Source organism: Xenopus tropicalis, chromosome 1, assembly GCF_000004195.4.
Source record: "Xenopus tropicalis strain Nigerian chromosome 1, UCB_Xtro_10.0, whole genome shotgun sequence".
NCBI classification, from domain to species: Eukaryota; Metazoa; Chordata; class Amphibia; order Anura; family Pipidae; genus Xenopus; species Xenopus tropicalis.
The window spans coordinates 111,784,809-111,799,403 of NC_030677.2; the positions used below are offsets into that span (position 1 = coordinate 111,784,809).

At 38.2% G+C, this 14,595-nt stretch overlaps 1 protein-coding gene across 2 annotated transcripts in view; it reads right to left on the reverse strand.

The window, feature by feature from the left end:
* insr (insulin receptor) overlaps nucleotides 1–14,595 on the reverse strand; it is a 70,474-nt gene that overhangs the window by 10,740 nt on the left and 45,139 nt on the right. For both annotated transcript variants that reach the window (XM_002934379.5, XM_012953588.3), the window contains exons 3-9: nucleotides 7,154–7,472; nucleotides 6,560–6,708; nucleotides 4,426–4,570; nucleotides 4,014–4,228; nucleotides 1,423–1,549; nucleotides 276–523; nucleotides 7–174 (exon numbers count right to left, since the gene is read on the reverse strand). In XM_002934379.5, coding sequence (XP_002934425.2) covers nucleotides 7–174; nucleotides 276–523; nucleotides 1,423–1,549; nucleotides 4,014–4,228; nucleotides 4,426–4,570; nucleotides 6,560–6,708; nucleotides 7,154–7,472 — 1,371 coding nt within the window. The remainder of the gene's footprint in view (nucleotides 1–6; nucleotides 175–275; nucleotides 524–1,422; nucleotides 1,550–4,013; nucleotides 4,229–4,425; nucleotides 4,571–6,559; nucleotides 6,709–7,153; nucleotides 7,473–14,595) is intronic.

A 14,595-nucleotide genomic window follows, 5' to 3' on the forward strand; every position in this document is an offset into this window, starting at 1 on the left:
GTTTACCTTTATTGCAGTAATCCAGCTCATAAAGTTCACTGTCTTCAGGTTGTTCTTGCCAGTACACAAGGTAGTGAGTGACATTTCCATTGGGCTCAGAAGGTGGTTTCCATTTTAGAATAATCTGAGAGGTTGAGTTGGACACAGAGAAAGGATCCAGAGGAACAGAGGGGACTGTGTAATAAATATAATAAGTTATGACAGATATACCAATACCTTGCATTTTATATTTCTGCCTCATATAAAATTAGTTAAAAGTTTCTTAAAATACTTACTGGTTTCATTGGTACGAATATAGATAATTTTGCTTTTTGCACCATAAGTTCTTCCTTCATCTGATCCGGATACCAGTGTTTTAACAAACACTGCATACTGAGTCCATGGTTTCAGGTTACGGAGCAAACATCCCGGAGATAGAGTCTTGCCATCAGCACTTCGTTCTGGGGCATCCATATCTACCACTGTCCAACTATTGGAACCACAAGCATCCTGACCATCAAATTCTGTGACATTCTGGTAGGGTCTGGTATAAGGAAAGAAGCATTTTAGTGTGTAGGCTCTAAAACAGGCTTGAGAAACTTTTTCTTTTGATCTCACAAGTTATGTCTCTACAAATATGTTCCTTATGTTAATTTTTAATATCGGTGAATGTGAAATGTAATGTAAAAATCTTGTGAAAAAATCTGTATCTACAAACCAAAAATAGAACTCTATAAATGCAGTGCCAAACTTATTTTTATGTCCACAGAAAACATATTTGTGCAAATGTAATTGCTACTGAAAGCAGTATTTGGCTGTCTGTTTACTTTCTTTGCACTCCTGGCTCTGACCTCTGAAATAATATTGAAGGCCAACTTAATTAAAGGAGAAGGAAAGGCAGCATAACTGGGTGACATTTAATTTAACATTTGTCACCACCCACCAAAATTTGTAATTCATGTATATTGGAAAGATGCTTGGAATTATGTTTTCATTTTAAAGGTTAAAAGTGTATAACATTAATTGTGATAACATGCATATTTATACTCACAACTTGCTAAAGAATTGGGGTGTACCAGTAACATTTCACGGACATTTGCTTGGTTGATACAACTTGGGGCTAGATATTCGATTTTGAATAAAGGTCACAAAGGGGGATAGTTTAGTTGGGAGAATGAAAGCTGCCATACTGTATTAACAAAATATAATCTCATTGATGTTTGTGGGTGTTGTTGTAAATGTTTTGTTGGTGTTATTAGACCAGGTTAATTTAGGTTAGAGATATTATGATTATGAAACTTCATTAACAAAAACAGTAAAATAAAAAAATATAGTAGAATAAAAAAATAACAAAAGTGACATAGGGTGGGATAAATGAATAAAAAGATACCCCTCACATGCAGCTATTTGCCTTGCCTGTCCTGTAGAAAGATGTATACTTACGCTTCCTTATAATGCACCATGAAGCCCAAGAGGTCTCTGTAATCAGGGGGCCAGTAAGGATCCCACTTTAACAGCACCATATCATGCGATGTCCTTATAAAGTTAAAGTTCAGTAAATTGTCCTCACCTGTAAGATAATAATTCCAGTTTTTTTTACCAAAATCAACAATTAAAAATACACCCTTATCTATTAATCTTCCTATAGCAGCAGTGACCAAGTTAGGGAGTGTAAGGTGGCAAAGACAGGTTGTAAGAACAGGGCTAGCTGGGTACCTAAAGCTGCTCTCTGAAAATCCGGCGCTAGGAGCAGACCACAATTTACCCATGGCGCAATATGTAACAAGAAGCACAAAGTTTGGCGAGGTGCTGTAGGTGATTAGACCTGTAGCAAACTTTTTATCTCATATAACATAAACCCAGTGGCTTGATATTACAAATTAACTGCTGCTGAAATGGACCACTGGACCAATAAAATATTAAGAAAAACAAAGTTGTTAGCCAGTATAGTGATTTTTAATTAAAGGAAAAGGAAAGGCTAAATCACAGGGGGTGCCACCGGTCAGTGCACCTTTTAGGAGAAAACTGCACTGGCCCAAGGTAAATGCAGGCATTTGATCCTCTTCCTTCCTTCTTCTTTTGCAGCAATCCTGGGGCCTGCACATGAACAGTTGAGCTAAAAAGGCAGCCTTTTTGTTTAACTTCGGCTTTGCACTCTACTGCACATGTGCGAAGACTGAAGGAGGAAAAGGAACGCTTGCTCACTTACACGCCAGCCAGTGCAGTTTTCTCCTAACAGGAGCACTAACCCGGGGTTTCAGAGAAGTGACTACTACTCTATTCCTGCATAGGCCCAAAACAACTTCACTGCATAATTAGAACTTATACGGTTTTATGTATTCCCGATTTGCATTGTCTCTGGAACTGAACCAGGAAGCCCTACCTGCAGTCCCCAATAATGCAAGCAATGGATGTGCAAGGGACTTGTAGCAGTAGTAGTTGGTTTCTGGAGGTTTGCCAACCATACATAAGGTGTGCTCTACCTGACTAATGATCACTTCATCTGCTGACTGTGGACATTAGCCAATCTGCATAAGTTTCACAGTGATCTTGACATCTGGCTGACAATTTTCTATTCAGTGTAATATTAATGGAGTGGGCAGGGGTAACTGGCAAGACTAACAGCTACCCTATATGTTCTGGTAGGACTATTAAGAAGAAGAAATGCTTAAATTGAAGAATTACTGAGCAGCATGTAAGAATCTGGTTGCACTTTAATGTCCCAATTTTGTTGTAAAGTCTGTGTTAGTTAGCTATATTTATAAAGCAGCAATAATTTTCACAGCAATTATCCCTATATTTTGAAAACAGAAGTGCTGTGAAAGGAGAGAAACTAAAAAGCAATAACCAATTTATGGGGAAGGGTACAGGACATTATAAATAAACTAACAGGATCTTGTCAACACCTTGCAACCTGTACTACAGTGATCCCCAACCAGTGGCTGGGGGGCAACATGTTGCTATTTTTGAATTCCTGACTTGGGGGCAAGTTTTGGTTGAATAAAAAGAAGATTTGCTACCAAATAAAGTCCCCTGTAAGCTGATAGTGTGCATAGAGGCTGCCTATTAGCCAATCACAGCCCTTATTTGGCACCTCCATGAACTTTTATGGTGCTTGTGTTGCTCTCCAAGGCTTTTTGCATTTGACTGTGGCTCATGAGTAAGAAAGGTTGGGGATCCTACATATCATATGGAGGTATGTTCCCATTGGGGCCCCTACATGCCACATACTTAGGTAAACCTATACATATTGGGCATCAAACTGTTCAGTGGACCCCTGGTGTTCAAATTTAGGGTGTTTTATTTGGTTACTTTATGACCTGTAGGAGATAAGATACTATAGACTGGAAGCTTTAAAGCGATTTTTAAAAAAAATCACAAATTTTGATAAAAACCAGTAACTTTAGGAAAGCATTGCGACTTGATAGTTTGGAGTAGACAGACAGTTGTGCCTATTCTGGATTCCCCATTATTTGTTCTTTCCAAAAATGTACAATTTTCTGGGATAAACCTTCTGTTAGTGGAATTTTTGGCCTTGAAATCTAAAGTATGCAGCTTTCTGGAGCAGTGCTTTGGAAATTTGGTAGTGTACTGCTGGGAGTTTTTGACTTATACAAGTGAGAAATCTCCATAAAACTATATATATTTGGTATTGGCACGTTCAGGAGACATGGGACTTTCCAAATCAGTTGTATATTCATGCATAAAATAATTTTTGTTTCTAGTATGTGTGTTTATATTATGGAAAATTAGATTTTTAATTTTTTTTTGCATTTTTAGACATTTAGAAGCCTATATCTTGTTACAGAATTGGAATTACACAAAAAATCTACCATATTTTGAAAGCTTAGGTTGTTCTGAAAAAAACGATATATTGTTTTCCTGGGTAAACTAAAAGTCCCCCCGAGGAAAGGCCCCTAAAGTGAAACAGTGCAAAATGTTCAAAAACTGTCTGGCAATACAAGTTCTGCTTTGACCAAAACAGCTGGCAGTAAAAGGGTTAAGGAAGATAATCCCTTAAGGAAAGCACTCACAAGATGCCTGATCTCCATTGGTCTTTGTAGATATATCATTCTTGTCTTGCCGGCCCTTTGTTCCTGTAACCTCCTCCATTTGGTGAATCTCCGCTAGACATAGTCGTGGGTTGTGATGGAAGAAGAGCTTGCCATGTATGATGGTCAGGTTGTGCTTATGCCAGTCCCACAGCTGGCGTAGACTGGGATTATCCAGAGCATAGAAGGAATAGTTACTGTAAAATAAATCACAATGTTAGGAAACAGTTAATCTAAGCTGATGTCACACAGGGAGATTAGTAGTTGCTTTCTTATAGCTTTCTAAGCTGTAAGTACTTTATTGTGAGAGTTCAATAAAAACTGGATATTTGATGGTTTACAAAACTGTAAAATGTGTTAAAAAAAGGGAAACCTGTGATTCCACCCCACTCACCCTGCTTCCAACACTTCTCCCCTAATTAAACGCAGCTTGCGGAAGAATGACAAAGACACCAATGCATATGATCTTCTGATCTTAAGATATCCAGAAATCTCCTCAATGAGGCCCAGGTTAGCTTCTAATTCTGTTGCAATATTATCTGGAATAAAAAAAACAGAATGTTAATGAACAGATCAATAACAAAATTAAAACTGAGTTCTATGGGAATCACTCGAAAACATATTTTACTAAATGATCATTTCTAAACGAATTTTCTGTTAGAATTCACATTTTGCTTCTTTCCAGTCTGTATAGTAAAATTCGATCTGGTTGTCAGGGTCACTGTTCCTGGCAAAAACAGCAAAAAAAGTCTCTTTCTCTTCATCTTCCGGTTGCCGGGTAATTAAGTCTCATTGTAAGCAACTTTTCAGTTATTTATTTTGTTGTTTTTAGTTGGCCTTCACATTCTGGCTCTTTTCCTGCTTATTTTTTTTTTTTTGGCTCTCTACAATATATCTTCAGTTGTAATCTCTGCTCAAAGATAGCCATTTCAAACCCTTTCGGCTGCAGAAAACAACATGTCAATAATAGTTCTACAATGATAATTTAAGATAAAAAATTCCCTCACAAAAAAAGACAATAATAATACAATGACCATAAAAAAATTGCTTCTTACAGTCTTCACCCCAAAAATAACATTGCAGATCATTCTTATCTGGAAAAGCCCTAAGCAACCTTGGGAAATATGTATTTCCTCTGTGGGTCTGAGCTGGGCTGAGCCTGAGGGCCTATTAGGATACGATTTGGAGAGAAACATTATTTGTTGCAATTATGAAAACAGTGGTTAAAAAATTGGCATTTTTACACAGAAAGATAAAATTAAGTATTCTAGGGCCTATCTTGATCAGATACATTTTGACCCACCTTCCTATTACATTCAAAATATATTTTCATTAGTACATACAACCTATAAATCAATGCTGACAAACAAACACGAGAAAAACTTCAAAGGTGTTTTACAGCTGGTAGCTAGAAGTGTCAGAGAGGGAGCGGCGCCTTTGGATAAACACTGAACTTAGAACTTGGAACTAAAACCTTGGTTTGATTATGTGCAAGGTCCTTGTGACCTTAAACGAGGTAAATCTCTCAGTAGCTCCCACACCAGACAAGAAGTTGTAATGCATACAGCACTGAAGCTAAATAAAAAGGTGTACAGATACACAAAGATTTGATAATTATTTGATCATTCTTGACTGAATTGACAGGCCAGAGGACCCTAAAAAACTATTTTGTCAATACCTTGATCTCTGGCCCATTTGGCCATCCACACCAATGCCTCTGGCTTAATTAACAATGTTAGTGAAAGTAATAAGTCTTAGCTAAATTAAACTGACCTTATAAAGTATATAAATAAATGAAAGCTGGACCTCTAATGTGACAATTTCCAATAAAAGGAGGGTTATCCCCCTGAAACCTTGAACACTTCTGTCTAATTTTTCTACTTTTAAAAAATGACATAAAATTCAACAATACATAATGACAGAAGGTAATCATGTGATGACGCTATTCATACCCCTATAATGTAGTAAAAGGCAAAAAGTTTATCTAGGTACAGTAGCCCCTGCAACCAATACAATGCTTTTAAACAGATTACCAGTTCATTCTACGAATCCTACACTATACGAATCCTAGTACAGAGCACTTCTGTATATATAACCAGACATTACAATGTTTGCCATACCCTCACTTTGTTTTAGGAAGAGCAGTTTTGCAGTACAAATCGGCCACCATCAACTTTATTCCCAAGAATATTTTATTGCCCCCTATTTATATGAATATATTTTTTATTTATTTATTGTCCACAGATTTATATTAATAACATTTTTTATATCACTTCATATATTCCAGCCCACAAACAGGTAGAACATAAGGTCAGGCCATGGAAAAAGGTCACAAACTAAATAACTTAAATGTTGCCAGTAGCAACTTTTACGTTGCAAAAGACACAATTTGTTGGCACACCTACAGTAAAATCAACCTTTATTTAAGCAATTAAAACCTGTACATTAAAAGTAACTGAGCCCTCTGGTCTCGTTAAACCTGTAAATGACTCTGTACATAACACTGTCTATCACTGGGTTATACTTACTGCCTCCACGGATGTTGATGATAAGACTACCGTTGACCACTGTGCACCCTCTTAATTCTTGAGCAGATGTCACAGAGTCTATGGTCTTGACACTTTGGTAGATGGTGCAAACTTTGGGGCAAGGTCCTGCGCATGGTGTACAAGTACGGCTGTAGAGAGATGGTACATCAGAATAGAAATAAAAAATATCTTCCTTTCATACCAGAAAATATCATATTATGGTGTGTTTTAATTATTGTGAAATGTCATCCCTATATCAATGACCCTAAAGCTATAGCTGCTACAGATATTTATCCCAGAGGCAAAAAGAAGATGTTTGCATAACATTCCTTCAGTAAAATTAAAATCAAATATACTTAAAATCAAAAACGCCCCAATATTAATGACCCCATACTTACAGGATGCTCTGCACAAACTTTTACAGAAAAAGACCCCCCAAAACTGTATACCACACTATTAAAATTTAGCATAGTAGAAAATACTGGAGCTATTTAAACCATCCCAAAATGTAGTTATACTTCATGCAAATCCTGTGCACCTTATGCATTTTGATGGTAACAAAATCTACATATTGGCACAAAAAAAGCTACTTACGTAGTTGAGTTGGCAATATAGCCTGATGGGCAATCTGGCATGCACTCTCCCTTGTGGATGACATAAGGAGGACAGGAATTTTCCTTATTTGGGCACCGGTTGTGCATTTCTTGACAGGTATTGAAGTCAATGCACCGCCAACCCTGGAACCGGTAAGACCCCTCGGGACATGCACTGATACACACACCCTGATACTGGTAATGCCGGCAGGCGGTACACTCAGTTGGATCATTAGGCTTTCTGCAGCTTCCAAGGCACTCTGAGTGGCAGCACTGTCCATCTGGCAAACAACCACTTCCCTTGCATTCTGAAGGGCACACTATGCACAGAACAGAGAAAGTTTGTAAGACAGTAAGTATATAGAACCAGTACATAGAATTTGTTATTTTATGATATTGTAATTTATTTTCTAGTTAGTGCCAGGCATTTCCTCTTCAAGAGAATGAAGTAGTTGCCACTTTTCAACACCCTGGAATGTGGCCTGAACAGGGACAGGGGTTTTATGTCCAGATATGACTTTAACTAAGAGATCTGCAACCTAGAAAAACACAGCTAAGGACAATTTACTTCTCAAAAGACAATTTCTTTAGGCTGACTTCATCTCACAACAAGGTGCTAATTGCACTAGTATTTGCATCCTTGGCAGAGTGAAGCTAAACTGTGCATTCTAGGAAGCTTGTCCATATCTGGACCAAAATGTGATCTTGTCTTTACATGTCACATTTTCCATTTGTAGTTTATTTATTACAGTTTGATATAGACAGACAGTTTGATAATGTAGTGCACCCTTATCTTATCTCTTTTTTTGTTAAGGTCAATTTTATTTATTGTTTTTAATACAAAAACAAAACACACAAAAACACTGATATAAGTATAGTTTCCAGGTCTATAAAATATACATCAGAGTCAATGAAAGAAGTATAGTTTGTGGTACAGAGAAAAATAGTATTGCATAGTATCCAACCATGGTGACCAGATACATTCAAATTTGTTCTGAGTACCCCTAACCTCTGAGGTAATTTTTATAAGTGGTATCGTCTTGCTGACTAGCTGTTGCCATGAGCGGACACTAGGTAAAGTAGTTCCCATCCAGTGCATCATAATATCTTTCTTAGCATAATATAGCAATGACCAGTATCTGTTGCGAGCATAATTGGTTGAAATGATATCATCTAAGATACCCAGAAGGCAAATTTTAGGTGACATTATGTGAGGGAACTCAAAATCATTTGCCATGATGTTGATAATATTTTGCTAGAAGTTGGCTTTATCTTATCACTTTACTTTGAGTGCAGTGGGATGACATCCCGGCACTTCTTTTTTACCCCCAGCATACTGGAGCTTTTGAGTGCGGCTGCTGAAGCCATCCATCTTGGTAGTTTCATCCCAGTATAAAGATTTTCCCCACCGGCCGCTGTATATATTTGTTCCCACTTTATATATGTTTTTGTGTGCAGAATTCATGACGGAGGTCAGTTGGCAAGAGTAGATCACAGGGTGACAAAGTCTGGGCACCCCTGACCTAACCCTACATTTTCTGCAGTTTTTCAATGGCTAACACGGGGTACAACACCTTACTACACAGAGATGTGAAAAAGAACTGGCCTACTACATTGAAAAGCAGGTAAAATACTGTACTTGTGCAAAGACTCAGCAACTTCCAGCCATCAAAGACACTATAGTACAATGGCACAAAGCCCAATAACAGCTGCATGCTCTCAAAGGATGCTAGAAGTTGTAGTTAAACAACATGCAGACTATTGGTCCACAGTATATTCTTTGCCAACCACTAGTGCGTCATTTTTATGCCAGTAGCCCCTACAGTAATAGTGAACAGTACTATGAGGTTAAAAAGTAATTTTTAAAAAAAACCATAATAATTAACTATCTGCTAGGGGGTCTAAAATTGTAAAATCATTCTGAAACTGGTGTGTCACATAAGGCGGCTTTGCCTTGCAAAACTCACTAAAGTAAACGTTAGCAACAGGTTTCCAGTGTATCACAGGTGACACTTAAATAGATACAGTGGTTATTTATAGGCAGGTAGAGATGCTGCAGACATATATATAGGTATCGCTATCTGCAGTTATTTGCAGGCACCTATATACACTTTGCTCCACAAAACACAGACTGATATATAAGAAGACGCTGTGATTACAGAACCACATAATTCTCTCTTCCAGTTCCAGGCATATTCCATTCCAGGACTCTGCTGTTGCCCAAGCGCCGCCCTCACCCTTAGCCAATCCCATGGCAGCTGGAAACAGACCAACCTGGGATCTGCCCGCCTCCCCCTCATCCAAGCTCTCCTCAGCTGCTCCCCCCAAACGCTGGATGTACTTTAACAGAAAAGAAACTACGCGATTAACCCTTTCAATGCCAGCAAAAGTAGAAAGAGTACAGGGAAGATACCAGTTCTCTGCAATGGATGTACAAAATTGCAAAGCAAAAGGAAAGATTATATGAAGCCAAGTGTGAGTCACACGCAGAGCTAAATAGGGCAATGGTAGTCATTACAGGAATGACAAGCTTACAGATCCAGCTGTTGTGAACTGCAGCTCCCAGTATCCACAGCCATCCTATAAATTAAAGCCACAGCAAGACTTGGATATGCAATAGCGTTGCTAAAACATTTAGACTGCAGGGTTTGGGCAACATGTTAAAGGTCCGGTATTCTTACAGAAGAAGTTATAATCACATAGGGCTATGAGAGGAGTTTCAGAGAGATTTAAAATAGAATTAACAGAAAGAGTTAGGGGAAGGTTCTATATGGACAGGTGATTTACAAGCAGGGAAGAATGAGCCACAGTCTAGTATGTAATGTATGGACAAGAAGAATCAGATAGAGAGAAAGAGAATAGAAAGAGGAAACAACAGAGTGTTATACAGACTGTTAGGCAGTTTATAAGATTTCCATAAAAAACTCAATGTATCACTTTCTGGCCCTGAGCACTTACATTTGGTCACATATTATAGCATTAAATGCTTTTAAATTAAATTCCACAGACAGGGAAGGATTAAACTTGCTACTGCTGCTACACACACATACACACACACACACACACACAGCAACAAATATCTTTACAAACTGATGTGTGGATCAGTGCATGGAGCTCATCTCTCATACATGGTGAGATGGACTGTCTTATCATAAGTGGATGTGCTGCAGTTCCGCCTGTCTTTTTTTTTAAGATAGAGGAACAATAATTAAATGTTTGGGAACTAAGTAAGCAGCAACCAGCAGCACCAGCTGCTGTGAGCCTGTAAACTACACCTCCCAGCATCCTCTTCATGTTATCATTTGAATGATGAGGCTGCCCTAGTTATAGATCTGATATAGATAGAACTGACTTAGAGTAGAACAAATTATTTGGCAATATCTATTCTTATGGTCAGACTCCCACATAAGTCTACTGTCCGACTTTCCCCCCCACATCCACATTAATTGGCCCCTACAAATCCCCCTATTCTAACCCCACCCTGAATCTGGAACTTTACATGATAATTAAAGAAAAACAAAATCTGCTGGAAATATATCTTTTTTTAAAATTACAAACTGCCCCATTTGGAGCTTTACTCCTAGGCCTGGGCCACTCTGACCTGTGTGGTAAATACATGTTTCCAACTAACTACAATTACCAGCATGCTCGCACAGCCACACAGTCATCTTATTTATAAGGAACACCTGGGAATCAGAGGCCAGAGACCCCCCCAATCTAGCTAGAGTGCTAGTGCCATGAAATCTGCCAAAACTTGTAGGTTGCATGCAATGAAAAACATTTTACGGTTATCCAGAGCTCACTGTACATTCAATAACTGAACATTTTTTCCACAGCTTAATGCAGTAATTTCTTCCAAAGAATACAAAAAATAAATAGTAAAACCCCCTTTTTTCCCAGTAACCCGATCCAGGGCCTCTAGACAGGCTGGTAATTCCAGCCATGCTGCATACCAAAGGCAGGAGCGTCTGAAACATCAAAATGGAGCCCTTATAGAAAACAGTCACACACAAAAACGGAGGTATTTAATAAAAATACAGACACACAATATTTTGATGCATTTATGAGAGAGGATAGACAACTAACATTCACAGGCAGCATCTGTTAATGCTTATAGTGCCTTCATAGAGCTCCGCGTGTACATTATTGCACATCTGATTTTTGACATTTTTTCACATATGCTCCACTTCCTGTTATGTGTCAGCTGGTACATAAAATACCCTTAAGGGCTCTTACACACTAGTGTCTTAAAAATCCATGTTGAGCTTGTCAAAACTCAAATACTGTGTTTGTATACATTTTTTTTTTTTTTTTTTTTTTTAACAGGTTTTTGTGAGGCCTAAAAACAATGCTGGATGCTGTTGGGTACAACCAGGCAGAATATAACAGTCAGCCAGGAAGCGGGTGGGTTTTTCATTTGTCAGCTCTAATTTCACATTGTAATAAATCTGCCCCTAAGAGTTATATATCACACAGCAACACATTTATATAGCAATATTGTTACAGATTTTTTAACGGGAAACTGAAGCTTTTTTTTTTTAGACTATTTTGCTTTTACTCCTACGGTAGGAAATGTTTAAATCTTTAATAAAACTATTAAGTACCTGCTTGATACTTGTTGCTTGTTTTACTCCACATTTTATGTTCGATAAAAAAGGGTTTCATTCTCCAGGAAATACTAAACCAGATTGTGGATACAAAATAAGAAATACTCCCCTCACATAAGTACATTTTTCCAATAACAGCACCAAGTGGATACTCAGAGGTTAAAGTAGATGCCGTTTCTTTCTTTTAATATATTTCACTCTATATTTTCACTCTTCAATATATACTTTCACACACAGTATGTCTTGCACTTGGATTAACCATATTAATGCAGGTTACAGGATATGGTACCCTTCAATAGATTCAAACATGGCTGCAGTGTTTTGGGAGCAGTGGTGCAGCAGGAACTGGTGCAGCACTGATAAAAGACGGACAGAGATGTACACAGAGGTATGTAGTTAGAGGTATGCAGAGATTGCAGTTAGTGTGGCTCACAGTAAGAGCAAATACAACATCAAAGGTACATGCTGTAAGGTGCAGTAATGGGGAAGGAAGGAGGGGGCAGTGGGATTAGTAATCTCTACTGCTGGCATTCCATGCTTACAACCAACATTTTCTGGTTAAAGGTCATTAACCCACTCCATGGCAAAAGGCATAACAAAGTAGATAAACAGTAAGATTTCTCTTTCCTATCACTTTTTTCTTTTGTCACTGCATCTTTTACCCTGTTACTTCATTATTTTACACTATTCTCACCCTGTCATTATCATCCCCTTCTGTAACTTGCTGTATCATCATCATCACTGTGTTACCCTCTTCTGCCTCCCTTTTTCATCCTCCCTACAACAGATGCACAGAGGCTGCTTCCCCTCTCAATCTAGCAGTGAGCTGACCCTCATGACATCACCACAAACCCATATCAGGAGCCAGAGGGAAGGGGTGGGAGAGAGGAAGACATGCAGCAAAGCAGGGCCTCAAAATTCCTGAGGCTAAATAGCTTGGTGGTTAACTGCTTCAGCTCCTGTTCTGTTGAAGGCTTACACTTAATGCACTACCTTTTTTGGACTGCCGAGGATTAAAGTTTTCTTTGAGAAAGGAATTACTATAAGAGTTAAAAAATTCAAACTGTGTGTTAAAACTGTGTGTTAAAAAAACAGTTCAGTGTAAAAATTAAACTGGGTAAATAGACTGCACAAAATAAAAAATATATATAGTTAGGCAAAAATGTAATCTATAAAGGCTGGAGTCATCACATAATAGTAAAAACACTACTTCCTGCTTTCAGTTCTCTAACTTTTTAGTCAGTCAGTGACTGACATAACTGTTCAGTTAGTTTGTGAGCACACAGGTCAGTTTCAAATGTAAACTAACTGAACAGTTATGTCCCATATGGCCCCCTCAATTCAGTGATTGGTTACGGACAGCTAACAGCTTAGAGAGCTGTAAAGGGGGAAGTAGTGTTCTGGCTATTATGTTAGACATCTGCCCACTCCAGCCTTTACAGATTACATTTCTGGCTACCTAACTATATTGAAAACATTTTTTATTTTGTGTAGCCTTTCTATTTTAACCAGTTTCATTTTTAAACTGAACTATTCCTTTAAGGGAGGACAGGCTTAACACACACTCCCCATAACTACTGGACTCTTCGCAGTGTCACTTTAAGCAAAGCCACTTTAAATCCTCAATGCACAATTTCAAATATTTCATTGCGTTTTTTTATTGTAAATACTTGTACCTTTATTGCTCACTTTTATTATATTTAATATTTTTTTTGTCTATGTGAAGTTGGGAGGAACACGGATCAAAAAATTTCATTACAGTAATGATGCTTCATTGTTATTTGTATATGACAATAAAACTTGAAACTACTGACTAATTTGTTGTCCCTGTGTCTATGTGGGTTTCCTCTAGGTACTCCGGTTTCCTCCCATACTCTAAATATGTTGGCAGATTGAATCCTGATAAAAGTAACCATAGTACCTGTAAATGTGACAGGTACCTCAGACTGTAAGCTCCATTGGTACAAGTGCACATGATAATAAAGTATAATCGCTGCAAAGAGCTGCAGAATATGTTGGTGAGATATATATTTATATATAAAGCATAATAATGTGACATTAATGTGATGTAAATGTTTAAAGGAGACATATCCTATAAAAATTAAGAATGTGCCAGTGAATTATACTCCTCTAGATATAGAAGGAATGTGTTTCAGACTGATTTATTGAGAAATTCCCCCAAAACCCCACTAGTCCCGCCCATCTGTTCCACTTCCTGCTGGCTGAATTCTCTGGATGAGCTGGGGAGCCGCCGGCTCTCAGTACACTGCACTGTAGGATAGGAACCAATCAGCAGCTAGGCTGACCTGATAGGGAACTGAAGCCTGTCTGTGCTTGTGTGACTGCAGGGCTGTGATTGGTTCTCCCCTACCTACTGTGCTTCTGGCAGGGACCGTTAGGACACGCCCACTCTTCATTTCAAGCATGGTCAGATAAGAGAGAGGATCTATAGGGAGCTCCAACAAAAGGGACCATAATTGCCTACAATATTAGGGTTTTTCCCATTTATCCAATATGTCTCCTTTAAGTCATTGATTTCTTCAACTGACCTCAACATCATGTAGAACTTTTCATACTTTATTTTAAATTACCATATATACACTAAGCTAGGGTGATAAAAAAAAAATATAATGAAAAGCCTAAATATGAATATAATAAATTGGTTGTACTGACTACACATCTTATGGCTGAACTGCAGGTGGAATCCAGGTCCAGATGGAACGTGAAAGGCGTGGGAAGAGGTTTAGAGGGGGGAGCATACCTACCCATTAAGTCGTAAATTGTGTCTCACGCCTGTAATTTTTATCTTCTTAACTGCCTGAGGACTGGGGTTTGA